Consider the following 15181-nt stretch of genomic DNA (forward strand, 5'->3'; position numbering starts at 1 on the left):
GCTTGATCTTCTGGCTGATGTTTTTTGCCTTCCATGTGCTCCTGAGTGATTTAAGTCTTATCGGTGGGACATAAAGTTGGTTGTTGGTGGTCACTGGTTAAGTATTTCATCAAAACATTCCACTCAGTGAGATCTTTGTTCTGCATCGTCGGGCATGACACTGCTCTTCTCATTCTGTATTGGCCTGCCCTCATTGTTGTTTTTCCTTTCTGACAGAATTCTTGTTATTAAGTATAGTCTCTGAGTGTTATTTGGCACAACTGCTTGTTCTTGCTCTTCTGCCATCCTGTGTGCGAGCTGTCTTTGTCCCCTCTTGCACTCTTCTTCACTTCAAAGTACTTTGCTCTGAGCTCTTATTTTTCCTGCTAGTCTTTACATTGGTTTTCTGCTTAAGCGTTTTCCTTCCCTCTATCTTTTAAAGATCTCTAAATCAGCCGTTCCTTCTTTTCCCTGCTGGTCTACATTTTATATGCATTTGAACTGTCTGTGAGTCTGTTGCTGAGATCTTGCAGTTGTTTGTTAGTGCCTGCTGACACATTATGTCGTCTGCATACCGTAAGCTGCAGATGGCCTTTGAACCAATGGAAGTGGAAGTCTGATGGTCGTGAAGACCTTTAATCACGGTGATAATAGGCGTTCTCTAAGTACACCTACTGTGGTTCAAAGGTAAACTTTGTTATTTTGCTAGCCGGTCCTCCGTGGTGATGCTGATGTTGTTTGTGTTACCTTTAGCATCACTTTGCTTGGGGGGCTGATAAGGCTAATGGTTCTGTAATTCTGGCAGTGTTTTCTTGTTTCCTGCGTCCATTTGGGGGGCAATTTTCTGCGTTTCTAGACAAAGAACAGTGAGAACCTTTCTTGTTTCTTCCCGTCTTGCTTTAGCAGCTCAGCTGACTCATTATCAACTTTTGGTGGCTTTTCTTCCTTTAGACAGTGTACAGCTCTTTCTACGCCTTACGTACGACTGGTAGATATGCAGTCTCACTGTCTCCAGTCGAGTTGTTTTGAAGGGTGTAAGCTCTGGTCTTCATCTACAAATAGTCCATCTCTTTTAGGTGTTCAGTCCATTGGTAGAGAACAGCATTTCTGTCTGTGATGTCCCGCCATTGGTTTTAGACCCAGTTTCCTCTAAGTGCTTCCATCCCTTCCTTGATGGAATGACAATGACAAAGGTCAGATGAACATTATTTAAGCAAACAACAACTGACGATGGGCATAAACTGTTGTACAGTAGAGGATGTCAAACCAACAAACCAAGTCGTGAAGTGGTTTCCCACACAGAACTTCCTCGTTGTATTCGGTAACTTGAATGCCAAAGTCAATCCACACGCCTTCCAGCGACGGGCAGGGACGGTGGCCAAACTTGGCCAGGGTAAAACCAACGACAGGGGCATGAGACTCCTAGAATTTGCGCAGAACCAGAGATTCACCTTGAAATACTGAACCGACCACCAACAACAACTTTGGACGTTCCCACAGCCGCGAGACAGCTCCAAGTAAACATTCCATCCAAGGCGGAAATCATCTAAGCCATCAAGTATTTCAATTCCTGCAAGGCAGCAGGTCCAGATGGCATTCCTGCAGAGGCACTCAATGAAGTCCCAACAGCCGCAGCGCAGATGCTACACCCTTGCTGCAGAAAATTTGGGAACAGGGGCAAGTTCCAGAAGGCTTGAAGCTTGACTATCAAAAAGGTAACTTGACATATTCCAACAATTGGCCCTGGATCGCTCAATTTTACGTTTCATGGCAAGGTGTTGACCAGAATTATCCTGGAGAGACTAAAAAATGCCTTGGAACAAGAGACTGAGGCAAGAACAGGCAGGCTTTCGGCAGGGTAAAGGAAACCATCTGGAAGTTGATGCAGCACTACGGACTTCCACTAAAGTTTACTGCCATCATCCAGCAGCTGGGGAATGTATTACAGACACTGACCATATCACCTATCTTGACAGCATATTCAGCATAGCAGGAGGGGCAGATGAAGAAGCTGAATAAATAAAACCAGGATTGCATTGCATATCTTGCGACTTATCTGGAACTCCAATGCTTTATCTCTACCCGACAGCACTTAGAATACCATCTTACACAACTGGTGGGAGTGATCCTATTTTATAAAATACATACGTGCTTAGGAGAGAAAGAGTCTATTTAGAGGCAGCCTTTTGATTGTGTAAACTTTTCAGTTTTATGATAGTGTTTCATACAAAATGTATTAATTATTACTATTACATTTAAAGAATAATTGGAATATACACGATAATGCGATTTATTTCAAAGAAAACACTTACACTTAATTACCTACGTGCGTGCACATACACGCTCACACGCGTCCCACCTCTTCTCCAACACACACAGAATCAAACGGATTCAGAGAAACAGGAAAATGCAAAATGACAAACTGATTAGGAATTGTCTACGAGTACATTGCCTCTTCATCAACATACTTAAGATAAGTCAGAGAAGCTGTAGTTAGTATTAACAACTTACCAGACGACGGGGCTGAGCTGACGGTCATCAAGAAATACACAACGACACACAGCCTGACCATCTGATGACTAGTCATGGTTGCGAGTGTAGTTGAGGACAACAGTCACATTAAAGCCAACATCGTCTGACTACAGACTCGCCCTCGCTGACTACAACAACCGCGACGCCGTCTGGTGGAGGATGTGAAGTGAGCAGCACTGTCCCTGTCCTGTCACTACACCACCAGGAAGTACTTACAGTGTGACACAGCATCAATGTGTACAATACATTACTTACAGTATTACACAGTATTACACACTGTGCACATTGTCTTAACATGTACAACAGTTGTATAACTGCAAGTGTTTCACATCATTTGCTGAAGTCAGTGAACTGTGATGTAGATTACACATACATTGATAAAGTAACTACCTTACTTTCTTTGTTTTTAGTCAGGAATGTCTCTAACAGTCATTTAGGGAAACAAGTTCTTCAAACCGCGTGCGACTCTCCAGACGTTCAGGGACAGAGATGCTGTTAGAGTAGAGTGGAAGGTCAGAGCTCTAACTGAATTTGTCTTTTCTTTTTAATTTGCTGATCGAGAGAGAAAGAGGGAGAGAGAGTGATTTATCATGGAATAGTCAGAGAAAATAAATTGCCTACGTCTGTTTCTATAAATGTACATGTGTGTTATTATCGGGTTTAGATAATGAAATTATTTGTAGAGATGTCTTAGCATCTCAGACACAGGAACATCTCCCAATACAGCGCCAGCCGATGCACCAGAGTAGAAATCGTCGAAATCTGTAAAAACATGAATCAGCTTCTCAGGGAAGCGAGCTCTAGCCGATGGAAATCAGTAGAAAGTCTCATCTGAAGCTGATTGTCTATAAATGTGTCCTGATTACTAACATTAACATAAAACCTCTGCCCTATCATCGCGGTAAATTTACTCTTGTACAGTGTGTACTGAGTCCTACTCATGAGAACTAAGCCTGCCTCAGTTTTGTACAAGTGGACACATTCATTGCTCTTATGGCAAATGGCAAGTCCTCGCAGACTGAACTTAAAGAATTCACATTTGCATATCTTGTTGTCAGTTAATTTTTGCCGTTTTGCAGGCACTTCTGTTATGTTAATTCTTTAAATCCATGTCAGTTTGTTAAAGACTTTAAAGGTGGTCGGCGAGTTGATGTTCACAAATCAAGTCTGCAAAATTGTTTTATCCTTATCTCACTCGGTTTGTGTTCATGTATTGTCTAATAAGTTCAACGGTATATATATATATATGTGTGTGTCTGTGTGTGTGTGAAAATAGAAAGACAAGCGGCTGTTGGTACAAATTATCCATTCCTCTGCCTTTTCTAATTTTTAGAGCAACATATTTAAATAATAGAATTTAACAATGAAAGAAGCAAAATATATGTTTAATTCTCATTACATCTGTTATCCACATAGGTTCTGACTGTCGGAGGTTCACACTCTTGGTCTCTATGCTAAGGACATCATGAGAAGAGTTTATTCAGAGATGAGGTAACGTCTTTCATGATGTCAGTGGTGGTAGTGTAGTTACAAAGATTTATCTGTCTAATTTTTCTACATTTCTCTTATAATGCGCACGCATTTGTGTTGCCAGAGAGACGAAGGTCGCCTAGAAACAGGAAGAGACAAAAACAAAGGTCAAGCACAGTTGACATCCGTGAAGAGGAAGTGATTTTAGTAGCAACCAACCGCAGCAGCTTTCTGTAAGAGTTTTATGGGCGATTCTCTGTACTGAGGCCTCTCTTGTCAGTCACTTTTAATGACCATAAGCTACTTGAACCAGCCTGTACACCACAGAATAAAACTTCCTACTAAAGTTGCTCTAGTCCTGACAATCTACATCTGTGAATGTAGCTTTGTTTAAAGAAATGGCTTAAACAAACATTTTCTGTAGTAAACCAAAACGACAGAAACAGCCAGTGTCCGTTTATAAATCTCTTACATTTAGTGTCAACTTAATCAGACTGGATGTTTTGACTGCTCAGTTTTCTGTTTAAATCGAGGCTCAGTAACCGACAGGTGATTTTTTTACACTGTGGGTTCCAGAGAACTTCTACGTTTGCAGAGAGCAAGACAGCAGACTGACAATGAGACTAATCATTTGAAAAGGCCTTTGTACAATTAAACAATAAAATGGTAAACATATCAACAATAAGCAGAAAACATGATGTGATGTATGAATGTATGCGTGCGCGCGTTTATGTTGAGTCCAGAGCGACGACGGTAACCCTCGTAGAAGCCTGTGTCAGGTCGTGGAGTTCAAAGTGACGGGGTTACATCTTCCTGTGTCAGCAGCAGCTGTCTGTAATGTAGATAGTAGAGACTTTAGCAACCTTTAGCAGCTGTGGTTACTTCGTGAGTACACCTTAGTGTGTCATCCTCCACTGTCATCTCTTTATAACCGGAGATGGTGGGGACCAACAGAGCTACATGATAACTGAGCTCGTACAACTTGGTTTTCTACATATTGTATTAACGTGTTTTTTTTTTTTTTTTTTGTTCTTGTAGAGTGAGTGTTATTATGTAAAGCTGAATCTATAATTTAGTTTATAATTTATTACGGGTAGGGAATTTTATTTTGGTTAGAATTTCACCAGCGAGTGTTGACTTTTTTTCTCTTAAAAGTTGTTGCTGTAAATATGCTAGAAATGGATTGCAGGATGCAGTAGCAAGCTGTCTTATTTTGGTTAAATTAAAAAGAGCAGGCAAATAGCTAGGAAAGTGACTTAAGAAGCAAATTTAAGTAAATGTTTGTGTATTTTCCAAGCTACATTTTTGTCTGTGACTAGGGCCAAAAAAAAATTTAACCCCAGAAAGCTGCATTACCTAGTCTTTATGATTTACTGAAAAATTATAAATATTATAAATACATGAAATATATTTTGCTTTGTCTTCAAGCCTTTTTTAACCATATCCATATTTTTAAGCTCAACCATTCACGTTTGTTAAAATGTATGTAATCGTTTCTGTCAATGTTACATATGATGTTTTAATTACAAAATAAAACCATTTAATAAATTCCAAAGACAACTGAAACACCTTTTTTGGTGTTTGAGACAAATTTCTCGACATAAACCAAAAGAAAAAAATGCTAAACAAATTATACAGCCCTTAACAGAATACTTCTGTCATCCTGTACAGAGCCTGAGTCAGGAGAGTCTCACTGTGTGGGTCAGTTCTTGGTTACAGATGTTCCTCGAGCTGACATATTCTTAAGATAAAAAAAAACCTGTGCTTTGTCAGTCTAAACTGAAAGACCTAGCCTCAGAGAACTTTCTTTTCATCGAATTGATTACAGCGGATATACGTTTTTAAGAGACTTTTAAGCAGGTCCTAAAATATATGATTTATCTCAGTATATTTTTTATCTGTAATAATGCAGTGTATATAGTTATGTTTGTGCCTGTGGTCAGGCAAGTGTGTCGAGATTACCAATGTCTCTTTGGCGACCACCTGTGCCAGCTGAGCCATTACCAAAAACGTCCAGCAACGATGTAAAGAAATAATTGTAAGTTTAATTAGCTCCAGGACTAAAGAAAGTAATCGTTCACTAAACTTTACACTGGTGTGTTTAAAAGATGGAAAGAGACTCGACCCTCCCCTCCCACCTGCCTACAATATAAGGTCTTACTTACTGTGTTTACATCAGGACAATAAATAAGGGGACAGGAGCCAGTGACTGACTGCAAGTAGAGACAGAAGTGAACAGAGCTTGTAGTATGATTTTAAAAAAAATAACTGTTTATACTGCGGACAAGTTTGAATTTCACAAGATCTTTGCATTCAGGACATCCTTCGAAAGGTTTGGATTAGAGATGAGATGGTTTACCCAGATTACTGTCAGTAAACGCAACATTATAGAAACTCCACAGAAACAAGTTGTTTTGTTACTCATCTCAGTAAACACTACAGTAGAGAAACATCATATTAACTTCTACATCAGAAGAGCAACGATTGTTTAACCTTTGGCGGTCATGTATTGAGTTCAATCCCCATGGTTAAGTGTTGCTAAGGGCATGGCAGTGTGTACAGCTATGTTATGTCTGGTGTTAATATTGTCGATCATGCTCATATGTTGTTTCCTAACATCTCATGCGAAACCCACTCATCCGCTCTTCAGTCGAGAGCCGTTCTACTTCGGCACAGTGTAGATGTGATGTCAGATATTTCTGTCTTTCTGGTGTATCTGTGAAAATACTCACAGCGAATCACTAACAAATTATGGTTAATTAAAGTATATCGCACGTGGTAATTGGTTCAAGTGCGATGGCTGTTCGTGGAATGAACAACAGGCATCATTATGTCTGTACAATGTGCATTTTGCTGTTTTCCCTGATACAAATTAGAATTAAAAACTAATCTCTACGGAAAGCTGATTTGTATCTTAACGTAATGTAAGTTTACATTTTTAATGTAATGTTTTTTCTGGTTTTTTTCTGTTTTTTTTTAAGAGATTAACCTGTCACATGTTTGTTTTTTTGTGTTATGTTTGTACATATGTTTCTACTATCCTTGGTAATTGTTAAAGGTCACGTTTAATTTTGACCTTGTATATGTTTCAGCGAGTGCCACACAAAAGTTTCTTTAAACTCTTGCCGACTCTTGTGTTTCATGTACATTTGTCTGTTGGTTTGTGTGCAGTTCATTGAGGCTGCATTCATCCGGCAAATCCATCATCCGTCAAAACAAAATTTCTTAATTTGTTCTTTCTTTTTTCTTCTTATTTTGATCTTTTTTCTTTTTTAAAAGAAGAAAAGGTAGACAGATGAAGTATGGAAACACACGCATAAGCCAGAACACATACACAGAGAGACTAGCTTGCTCTCTCTCTTTCACACGCGCACATCATCTCACACAGACAACCGCGCAGACACATACATGCAGATTGAGATAAGGAGATGTAGCCCACGGACCGGTAGAGACAATATTGTTTAAATTAACTAAAGAAATAACATCTTTCCTCAAACTATCGTCGCGTTCTGAAAAGTTTCAGGACGAGCAATATCGGTGCAGATGCTTTGTAATAATCAACTGTCACCCGGGAGGCTTGTCCTGCTCCTATCACATCACTTGACACCACGTGAACCCAGGTAACACCTGTCACACGTGAGGTGTGTTGTGCAGCGAGTCGTTACAGCTATCACGTGATGCACGTGACTGTAATGTAGGTGAGACATCGACTGACCACATGACCAGGAGCTTCTCTAGGACTGGTCAGTCAATGGAGGGAAACGTTTTTATTTACTCTCCCACCCTTTCCATTCCATGACCCTTACGGTTATCTCCCCGCTTTCTGCTCTCCAGTGTACCAAAGTCACGTGACTCCCAGTCTATCAGCTAAAGGGAGACAATATTTAGTCTGGTAGAGACGTGTCCAGCAACGTTTTTTTTTCTGATTCCGTCTTTCTCTTTGCTTTCTCCTTGTTCTGTCTCAACGATAGATCAAGCGGTCCCCAGATATTTTGTGGGGGATATGGGGGAACCAGGGCCTGTGTTATAACCATTAAGCGTTAAGAAGGGAAAATGTCTGCGAAGTCTTCTTATCCACATTAAATACAAACAATAAGCTCATATATATATATATATATATATGCGTATTTAATGGCTACTGAGTAAACAAGTTACACAGTCACAGTTAATTAACTGATTAGTTGTCAGTCGACATCCAGACACCAGACTGTCCGGCTGTTCACTTATCACTGGCAGACTGAAGTGGCCAAAGTGTCTTCTTTTCTCTGAGATCACCGACTGTGAAAGGTAATTGTAATGATTGTGAAAACATTGTAAAGATTGTAAAGGATAATAGTAAGGAAGAAATGAAGAATAAAACGATGAAAAGAAAACACTTGTAGATCGAAAGATTTGAAATAAAGGTACAAACAGCGAGGATAAAAATTCAAGATATAATTATTGTAACTATTTATAAACTGCAGAGCTAGATTTATCACAACAATCATCAGTACCTCTACTACGTGTGTTTGTATGAGTCTGTGTGTGAGAGAGAGTTACCATTATTTATGATACAATATCTGACAGCAATCCTCCACCTGTCTCGACTTCTGAAGATCGGGTTCACGATGGAGACACTGTCTATAGACGTGAGAGTAAATCACTCTCATGCTTCTCAGCCAAATATCTGTAATACCCACAACACCTTTCTGTAAATAACCTTTTCACAAAACTCTTGGATGAGATGGAAAGGAGTGGGGAGAAATAATAGGTGTAAAAGAAGGTTTTAACTACATTAAGCATCGATCACAAACAGACACACGCTCAGGTAGACTTGGGAGATGAATACTATATAGTCTTATATACTCTATACTCTTTACTATATACTATATGCTATATACTATACTCGCGTCCTTCCCTCCACCAGTCGTAGTCGTAGTTGTAGGAACTCTGATGGAGCGCAGTAGAGCTGAACTCACGCATGCGGGTCTGTTCTACTACCTGCTTGAGAAAATCTCCTCGTGAACAGTCTGTCTACGAAATGTAAGATACACCATGAAAGAAAGGAATCAAGCCTACTATATTTATGTAACCTTTCAAGATCACATTTAATATTATAAATGAATTTTGAGAAATGAAAGAATATAAATGGCATAAAAAGGTGGAAATGACTTATCAACAAAGATAACTTGAAAAAAAAATTTGTTAGGATACACAACCCCAAAGTAATGATTAAAATTGTTACTAATTAGTGGAATATTTATCATCATCAACTCTAACACCTAGCAGTAGTAAGTTTATCAAATAGATCACATATCCTATTAGTCGTGTAAATTGTGTGCATACTACTACTCTTCGTGCCTCAGGTTGCACATAAGGCCTCAACCAGTCCGCCACCGATGTCGATCGGCTGAAACCCGCTCTAGGGTCCATGTCCAGCCCTTTCCTTTCATCTCCTTTTCCATTCTTCTTCTCCAAGTTACCTTTGGGCGGCCTCGTTTTCTTCGGCCGTCTGGAGTCCATCGTAGGGCGACTGTAGATGGGGTCTGCTGTCTGCTGGCGGAGCACATGTCCAATCCATCGCCAACGCCTTCGTTGAACCTGCGCGGTGATGGACTCGGTTTTGGTTCTTCGGTGGAGTTCTTCATTGGTGATGGTGTTTGGCCAAAAGATGTTAAGTAGGCGCCTGAGGCATCTGTTTTGGAAGACGTCCAGTCTCTTACAGATGGTTTTGGTCATCTTCCATGATTCTGATCCGTAAAGGAGGGTGCTGATCACATTTGACTTGAAGATTCTCAGCTTGATCTTCTGGCTGATGTTTTTTGCCTTCCATGTGCTCCTCAGTGAGGCGAAGGCCTGGCTGGCTTTCGCCAGTCGGGCTTGAATCTCCACCTCCGCATCCCCGGTGTTTGACATTTTGGACCCAAGATAGGTGAAACTGTCAACTTCCTCAATCTCTTCTCCATTTAGTTTGATGCTGTCTTGGACTCTGGCGTTCACTCTCATACTTTTCGTTTCCCTTGCACTGACCATCAAGCCAAGGTTTCAAACTGTTTCTGAGAAGGCATTTGTTTTTTCCTGCAAGTCTTGGTGGCGATGCGACAACAGGGCAATATCACCAGCAAAGTCCAAGTCTTCCAGCATTGTTGTTGCTGTCATAGTCATGGGATTTGAAATCGCTGTACAGGATTGCAATGACCTCAACAATGACCTGTGTGCATGTGTACCCCTAAATAAGAGCATACAATCAACCTCACGAGGAACCCCTAGCGACTACAACCACAACCATCAGTCGGTGCACTGGCTGTGACATCAAACTGTTTCCACTCTTACCTCCCAGCGCTGACCCTGTGACAACCAGGTACACGCCAAGTGCCAGACCAGAAGGTAGGAGACTTCTGTCAAACTCCAGATGCTGACGGCTCTGTAACCTGTAAAGAGAGGCGGTCAATGCTCTCTCAAAAAAATTTTAAACGAAAGAATATCTAAGAAGTATTATTGTTTACTTTAACCACTAGCCTTAATATTTCCTTCAAACTAGTTTCTGGTTTTAGAATTCAGACAGGTTTTCTTTTGCATAACCTCTGTTCGTCTGCCTTCCTGTTTTTCTGTCTTTCAGACCTTTTAAACACTACTTTCTAAAGCACTAAAAACCTTTTTATAGGCATGTTTCTAAATGAGGTAAAGTCAAAAATATATCAATACTATAGATGGTAACTCAGATATATTTAATACATGTACTTGACTAAAACTATCATACATTAACATGACATCATGGTATAAACATGATAAAATTGCTTACAAAATAAAATGTAAGATTTGTACGAAAAGAACAGAATTGATAATTACTCACGTGTGTAGTAGACCAGAGACAGCTTTGTATGCCATCATCAATGTTTGGTCAAGAAATGTCAAACACGCGTCTCATAAATATTAAAATTTGCGAATATGTATCTACGACATTCAGCGTGAAGTACAAGTTATCATCGAGCTGTAGTCGCCGTAGACTGGCACAACGATAGACTTGTGGAGCCTACACTTGGAAGTCAAGGAAACACTTGTACTGTTCCAAATTTTGTTTAGTCTCGTCTTCGCTACTGTCACACCGAGGTAATTGAAGTGCTGAACCGCTCCTAGTCGCTCGCCGTTTAACCGAATGTCAGCCTTTTCACCGTAAGGTTAATCAGTTTCATAAGCTGAGGCTTTTTCTGATTATTTATATCTCTTCCATTTGAAACTTCATCTTTTCTCATTTGTTTACAAAAAACACGATGTAAAAAAAAGAACAGACAAAATGAAAAAATAAGGTAGAGATGTAAAGAGAAAGAGAGTGAGAATTAGAAAAATAAATTGAGAGAAAGAAAGAGCAGAGAGAGAAGAGAAATAAAAAAGAAGGTTGTGGCCATACCTGCAGCATCCTTGTCCCTCTTCTGTCCACATCCCGAGCAAGTCTTGCGGCAAAGTTCTTGCATGAAGGTCTCACCACAGCGACTGGCTAGACGAGGGCATTCAGTCAGGTTGTCTGTGCACTCTGTCAATAAAATGGACTTTTCATTATTCTATTCACACTATTATACATTGATGAGGATAATGATCTAAGAAATAATGCAAAAGTACACCAACGTACCGATCACAATGAGTTCGAGGGTTACATTCATGATTCCTTTTGAATTCCTCATCCTGAGATTGTAGAGTCCAGTATCTGTGCGCAAGGCGTCTGTGATAGACAACGAGCAGGTAACCAGGTGAAGATCAGGTGTGTTCTGCTGACAATTACCAGTAATAAAATCAGATCTGACTGGTTTCTCATCTAAAGATGAGACAGTGTCATCTCTATAATAATTTATATCCTCGATCGTTGGAACTGGGTGAGCGATCACTGCAAAAGTGTACTGTCCTCTTGACCCTTCCATGACCTCAATTCTTTCCGGCGTTGCTGGGGTGCCAGGAGGCCGCCGTGGGTAGCCTGCATATTAAAATAATTAAACACGTGTAAATAATTTGGCATTAGAATTTATAGCCATGATTTTGCTGAATTTGTCAGTGAAAAGTTTCTTAGTAAACACAAGCTGATGGGTTAATAATTAGCTGATAATGTATGAAACTTGACAACTCGAGTGTGAGATACAGACTTCTAGATGCAGTATGTTTGCAGCATGGATACTACTGAGCACGTCGACAAACATTTACGTGTATTTATGCTCAGAAGACACTTTTTGGGTGAGGTGTATAGAGAGAGACTGGCTGGTTGACTGGCTGACTGCCTGGCTGGATTTGATTACAGAATGGACCACAAGTAGAAAAGTTTTGAACGTTCTCAGGTTAACGGTCAGATGTTAACTGTCAGAGTCTTAATTACAGTGATGTAAAGTATATATATATATTTAATTTCACTGTCAGTTTTACAGAGTGAGCTAATCCGTCTATAAATAGTATAGAAAGTAATTTCTTACTCACACGGTATGTTAAGTTGTACAGAAGTCGAGTTCGCTATCTTTATGCCTTTTCTCGCACTACAGTAGTATATTCCCGCGTCGTCACATTGTATAGTATCAAGTTTAAAGTCGACATAGTTTGTACTTGATGTCAAATGTGTTGTTGTCCTCGTGCCATTACTTGTAACCTTGAAGAGTTCAAACTCATGTGCATATTCGGTAGCAACAAAACATCTGAGGTAAACATAGTTGCTGTAATTGAAGACGGTCAGGGAGGCCATGTCAGGTGAACCTGAGACAGATATGTGTGTGAGAGATTAAGGGATTTAGGTGAGGTGAACTCCTACCGTATAGATAATGATACTAAACTTTGACATCTACTTAATAAATGTCGAGGAACAACAAACAAACCGCCTGACAGGTTTAGACTGACTGAATGGTATTTGAGATTTGGCCTAGTAGGTACATTTTTCTGCCCGTTTGAAGCTCTGTACAATGTGCTGCTCACAAAGATGTGGTTTGTTGATGTACAGATACAAACATCCCAACCAGCAGAGAAGATATCTCTTCTCGTTAAGTCCCATTTGTCAAAGATACATCTCAGTAAAACACTCTTCTAGTTTTCTATTGGCTGTAGCCTTGACAACGTCAACTTATTCATGTACAATCCTAATGTTTGTGTTCCTTCCCTATAAATTACGAAGAGCAATCGTTAACATTAGTTGTCGAGATGGAAGCAGGTCCTGAGAGGTATGCTCCAACCGAACCCTGACACATAATAACAGAATGCAGGACATCACTGAGACCTTAAAAGTAAAACACCTACACTTACCTGGACACACATAATCGTTGCAGGGTTCCTCTGTAGCATTGACCCCATAACAAGGTCGTCCACAGGAGTTCATTCCATGACAGGTCCTTGACCTTGTACGAGTTCCTTGACCACAAGACACCGAACATGAGGACCAGCTGCCCAAATCACTCCAGCGTCCATTTTGAGGGACTGTAACAGCAGAACTGAGCTGCTATGTGATGTGGTCTGATAATTTTTAATTTCTAGTTTATAGAACCAGGGAAAGAGTAATTTGTAATGAAACCTAAAAGCTTATTTCAAACTACAATCTCCACAAAGTTGAGTGAGTGATCTCCTTTCGTTCTTGAAATACACGCTTACAACTATCGCCATGCACCGATAAATACTGTTATCGTTACACTCATACACACAGACACCTCATTATCATACGGGCTGTGATGACCCACTAAATGTATCCACCTACACTGCTGACGTCTATAGGAATGTGACATTGGTGGTTAGAATCTTTATTAAATGTTTATCATGAACCAACTCTAGACAGCAAGATGTTTAATGTGACATGAGCCAGTCCTCAAGCTACATGTGATTACTGTTTGTAATGAACAACATCAGTGACGTTACCACAGCACGCTGTGATGTTACACGTGTCGGTCTGTGTAGCCTCCCCTGGACATGCACCTTGTGTGAAGCTGCACGTGCGCTGCCGTGACCTTGACCCGTCTCCGCAGGTTGCGCTGCATGCTGACCATGTCCCCCATTGTCCCCATACAGAAGGCACTGTAACATTACAGTAATAACAATAATAGATATAATTATCTGTAGTTTCAATTTTATGCTTACAAAATAAATACTTTGTTATGCTCTTCCTTTTATATTTGAAAAGAAAAATACTTTTATTCAGCGTGCATGTATATTTAACCTCTTGAAGTGAGACTGTAAATCCTGGAAGATCAAATAAAAAATAGTTTTGATTAGCAAGTTTGTTTTCGTTTTTTGTTTTTTTGGGTTTTTTTTTTTTGTTGTTTTTTGTTTTTGAACGAACAAGACATTGATACAATGAGACTCAAGGATAAAAGAGAAAGATACAAAGAGAGAGAAAGAAAGATAACGTTTTGACTATTTCAATATGTAGGTTCTTGCCTGATTGTCCATTTACTTTATTTTAATGGTGATGACTGGCAATGGGCAGCCCTGACTGTTTGAGACAAAAACATTACTACCGAGGGATCCTAATGTTAAGAACATTAGTGAACTTGTATTCATTTAGTGAGGCGGTATTCGATTTACTATTGTAAAGTGTAAACAACACTAAAATCAGCATATTTTTTCATGATGATTATTTTGCAGTCAGTAGTGGTATGCTCTCAATGTCCACTTTGCCGTAAGTTATTTGAGAAAAAAATTCAATGAAATCAAAGATATTTTGTATTCACTCTAATAAACAACTGTAAAGAGTAAGCACAATGTGGACTCTTGTCTAACATTTATGGGGTTAGACTTGACGAGTAAGTGTGCTGCTTACTGTCACAAGAAATATCTTTTATTCATTGATATTTGCACATTTACACCACTAGGTAAAAGCAAAACCAATCTTGACTAAATAGCATTCTTAATTTTTCTTGTCAGGAATATGCATTATGTCCAGTCTGCACACATTCTCTATCTGTAAAATTTGCTTTTTAATTACTCGAACTGTTACGAATTACAAGTTGTGAGGTGCCGCAAGCGCTTTGTGAGGTTTCTGACCCCACGTGACCTGACCCGTCTAGACCTTTCTAGCAGGTGCGTGAGTCAGTGTGACTGATGCAGGCGTTGGTACCTGGAATGTGTAGGGCGGGAGAGCGCATACGTGACTAATAGATGCTGAATGTCTTCAGATGCCTTTGTACATTGTATAGAAGAAGACTTGTATATTGCGGGTGTGTGCCGCGGCCATCTTGCTGTGCTCGGTGTGTGTCGCCTTTGTTCTTGT

At 39.8% G+C, this 15181-nt stretch overlaps 2 protein-coding genes across 10 annotated transcripts in view; both read right to left on the reverse strand.

Annotated features, from left to right (window-relative positions):
• The window catches only part of LOC112569477 (deleted in malignant brain tumors 1 protein-like), a 36495-nt gene extending 33801 nt beyond the window's left edge, over positions 1–2694 (reverse strand). The window contains exon 1 of the mRNA XM_025247278.1: positions 2491–2694. Within this exon, the coding sequence (XP_025103063.1) occupies positions 2491–2566 (76 nt within the window). The 5' untranslated portion in view covers positions 2567–2694. The remainder of the gene's footprint in view (positions 1–2490) is intronic.
• Positions 1–15181, reverse strand: part of LOC112569471 (A disintegrin and metalloproteinase with thrombospondin motifs adt-1-like) — a 595732-nt gene that overhangs the window by 558892 nt on the left and 21659 nt on the right. The gene's annotated exons all lie outside the window — the stretch shown is intronic.

Source organism: Pomacea canaliculata, linkage group LG7 (genome assembly GCF_003073045.1).
Source record: "Pomacea canaliculata isolate SZHN2017 linkage group LG7, ASM307304v1, whole genome shotgun sequence".
NCBI classification, from domain to species: domain Eukaryota; kingdom Metazoa; phylum Mollusca; class Gastropoda; order Architaenioglossa; family Ampullariidae; genus Pomacea; species Pomacea canaliculata.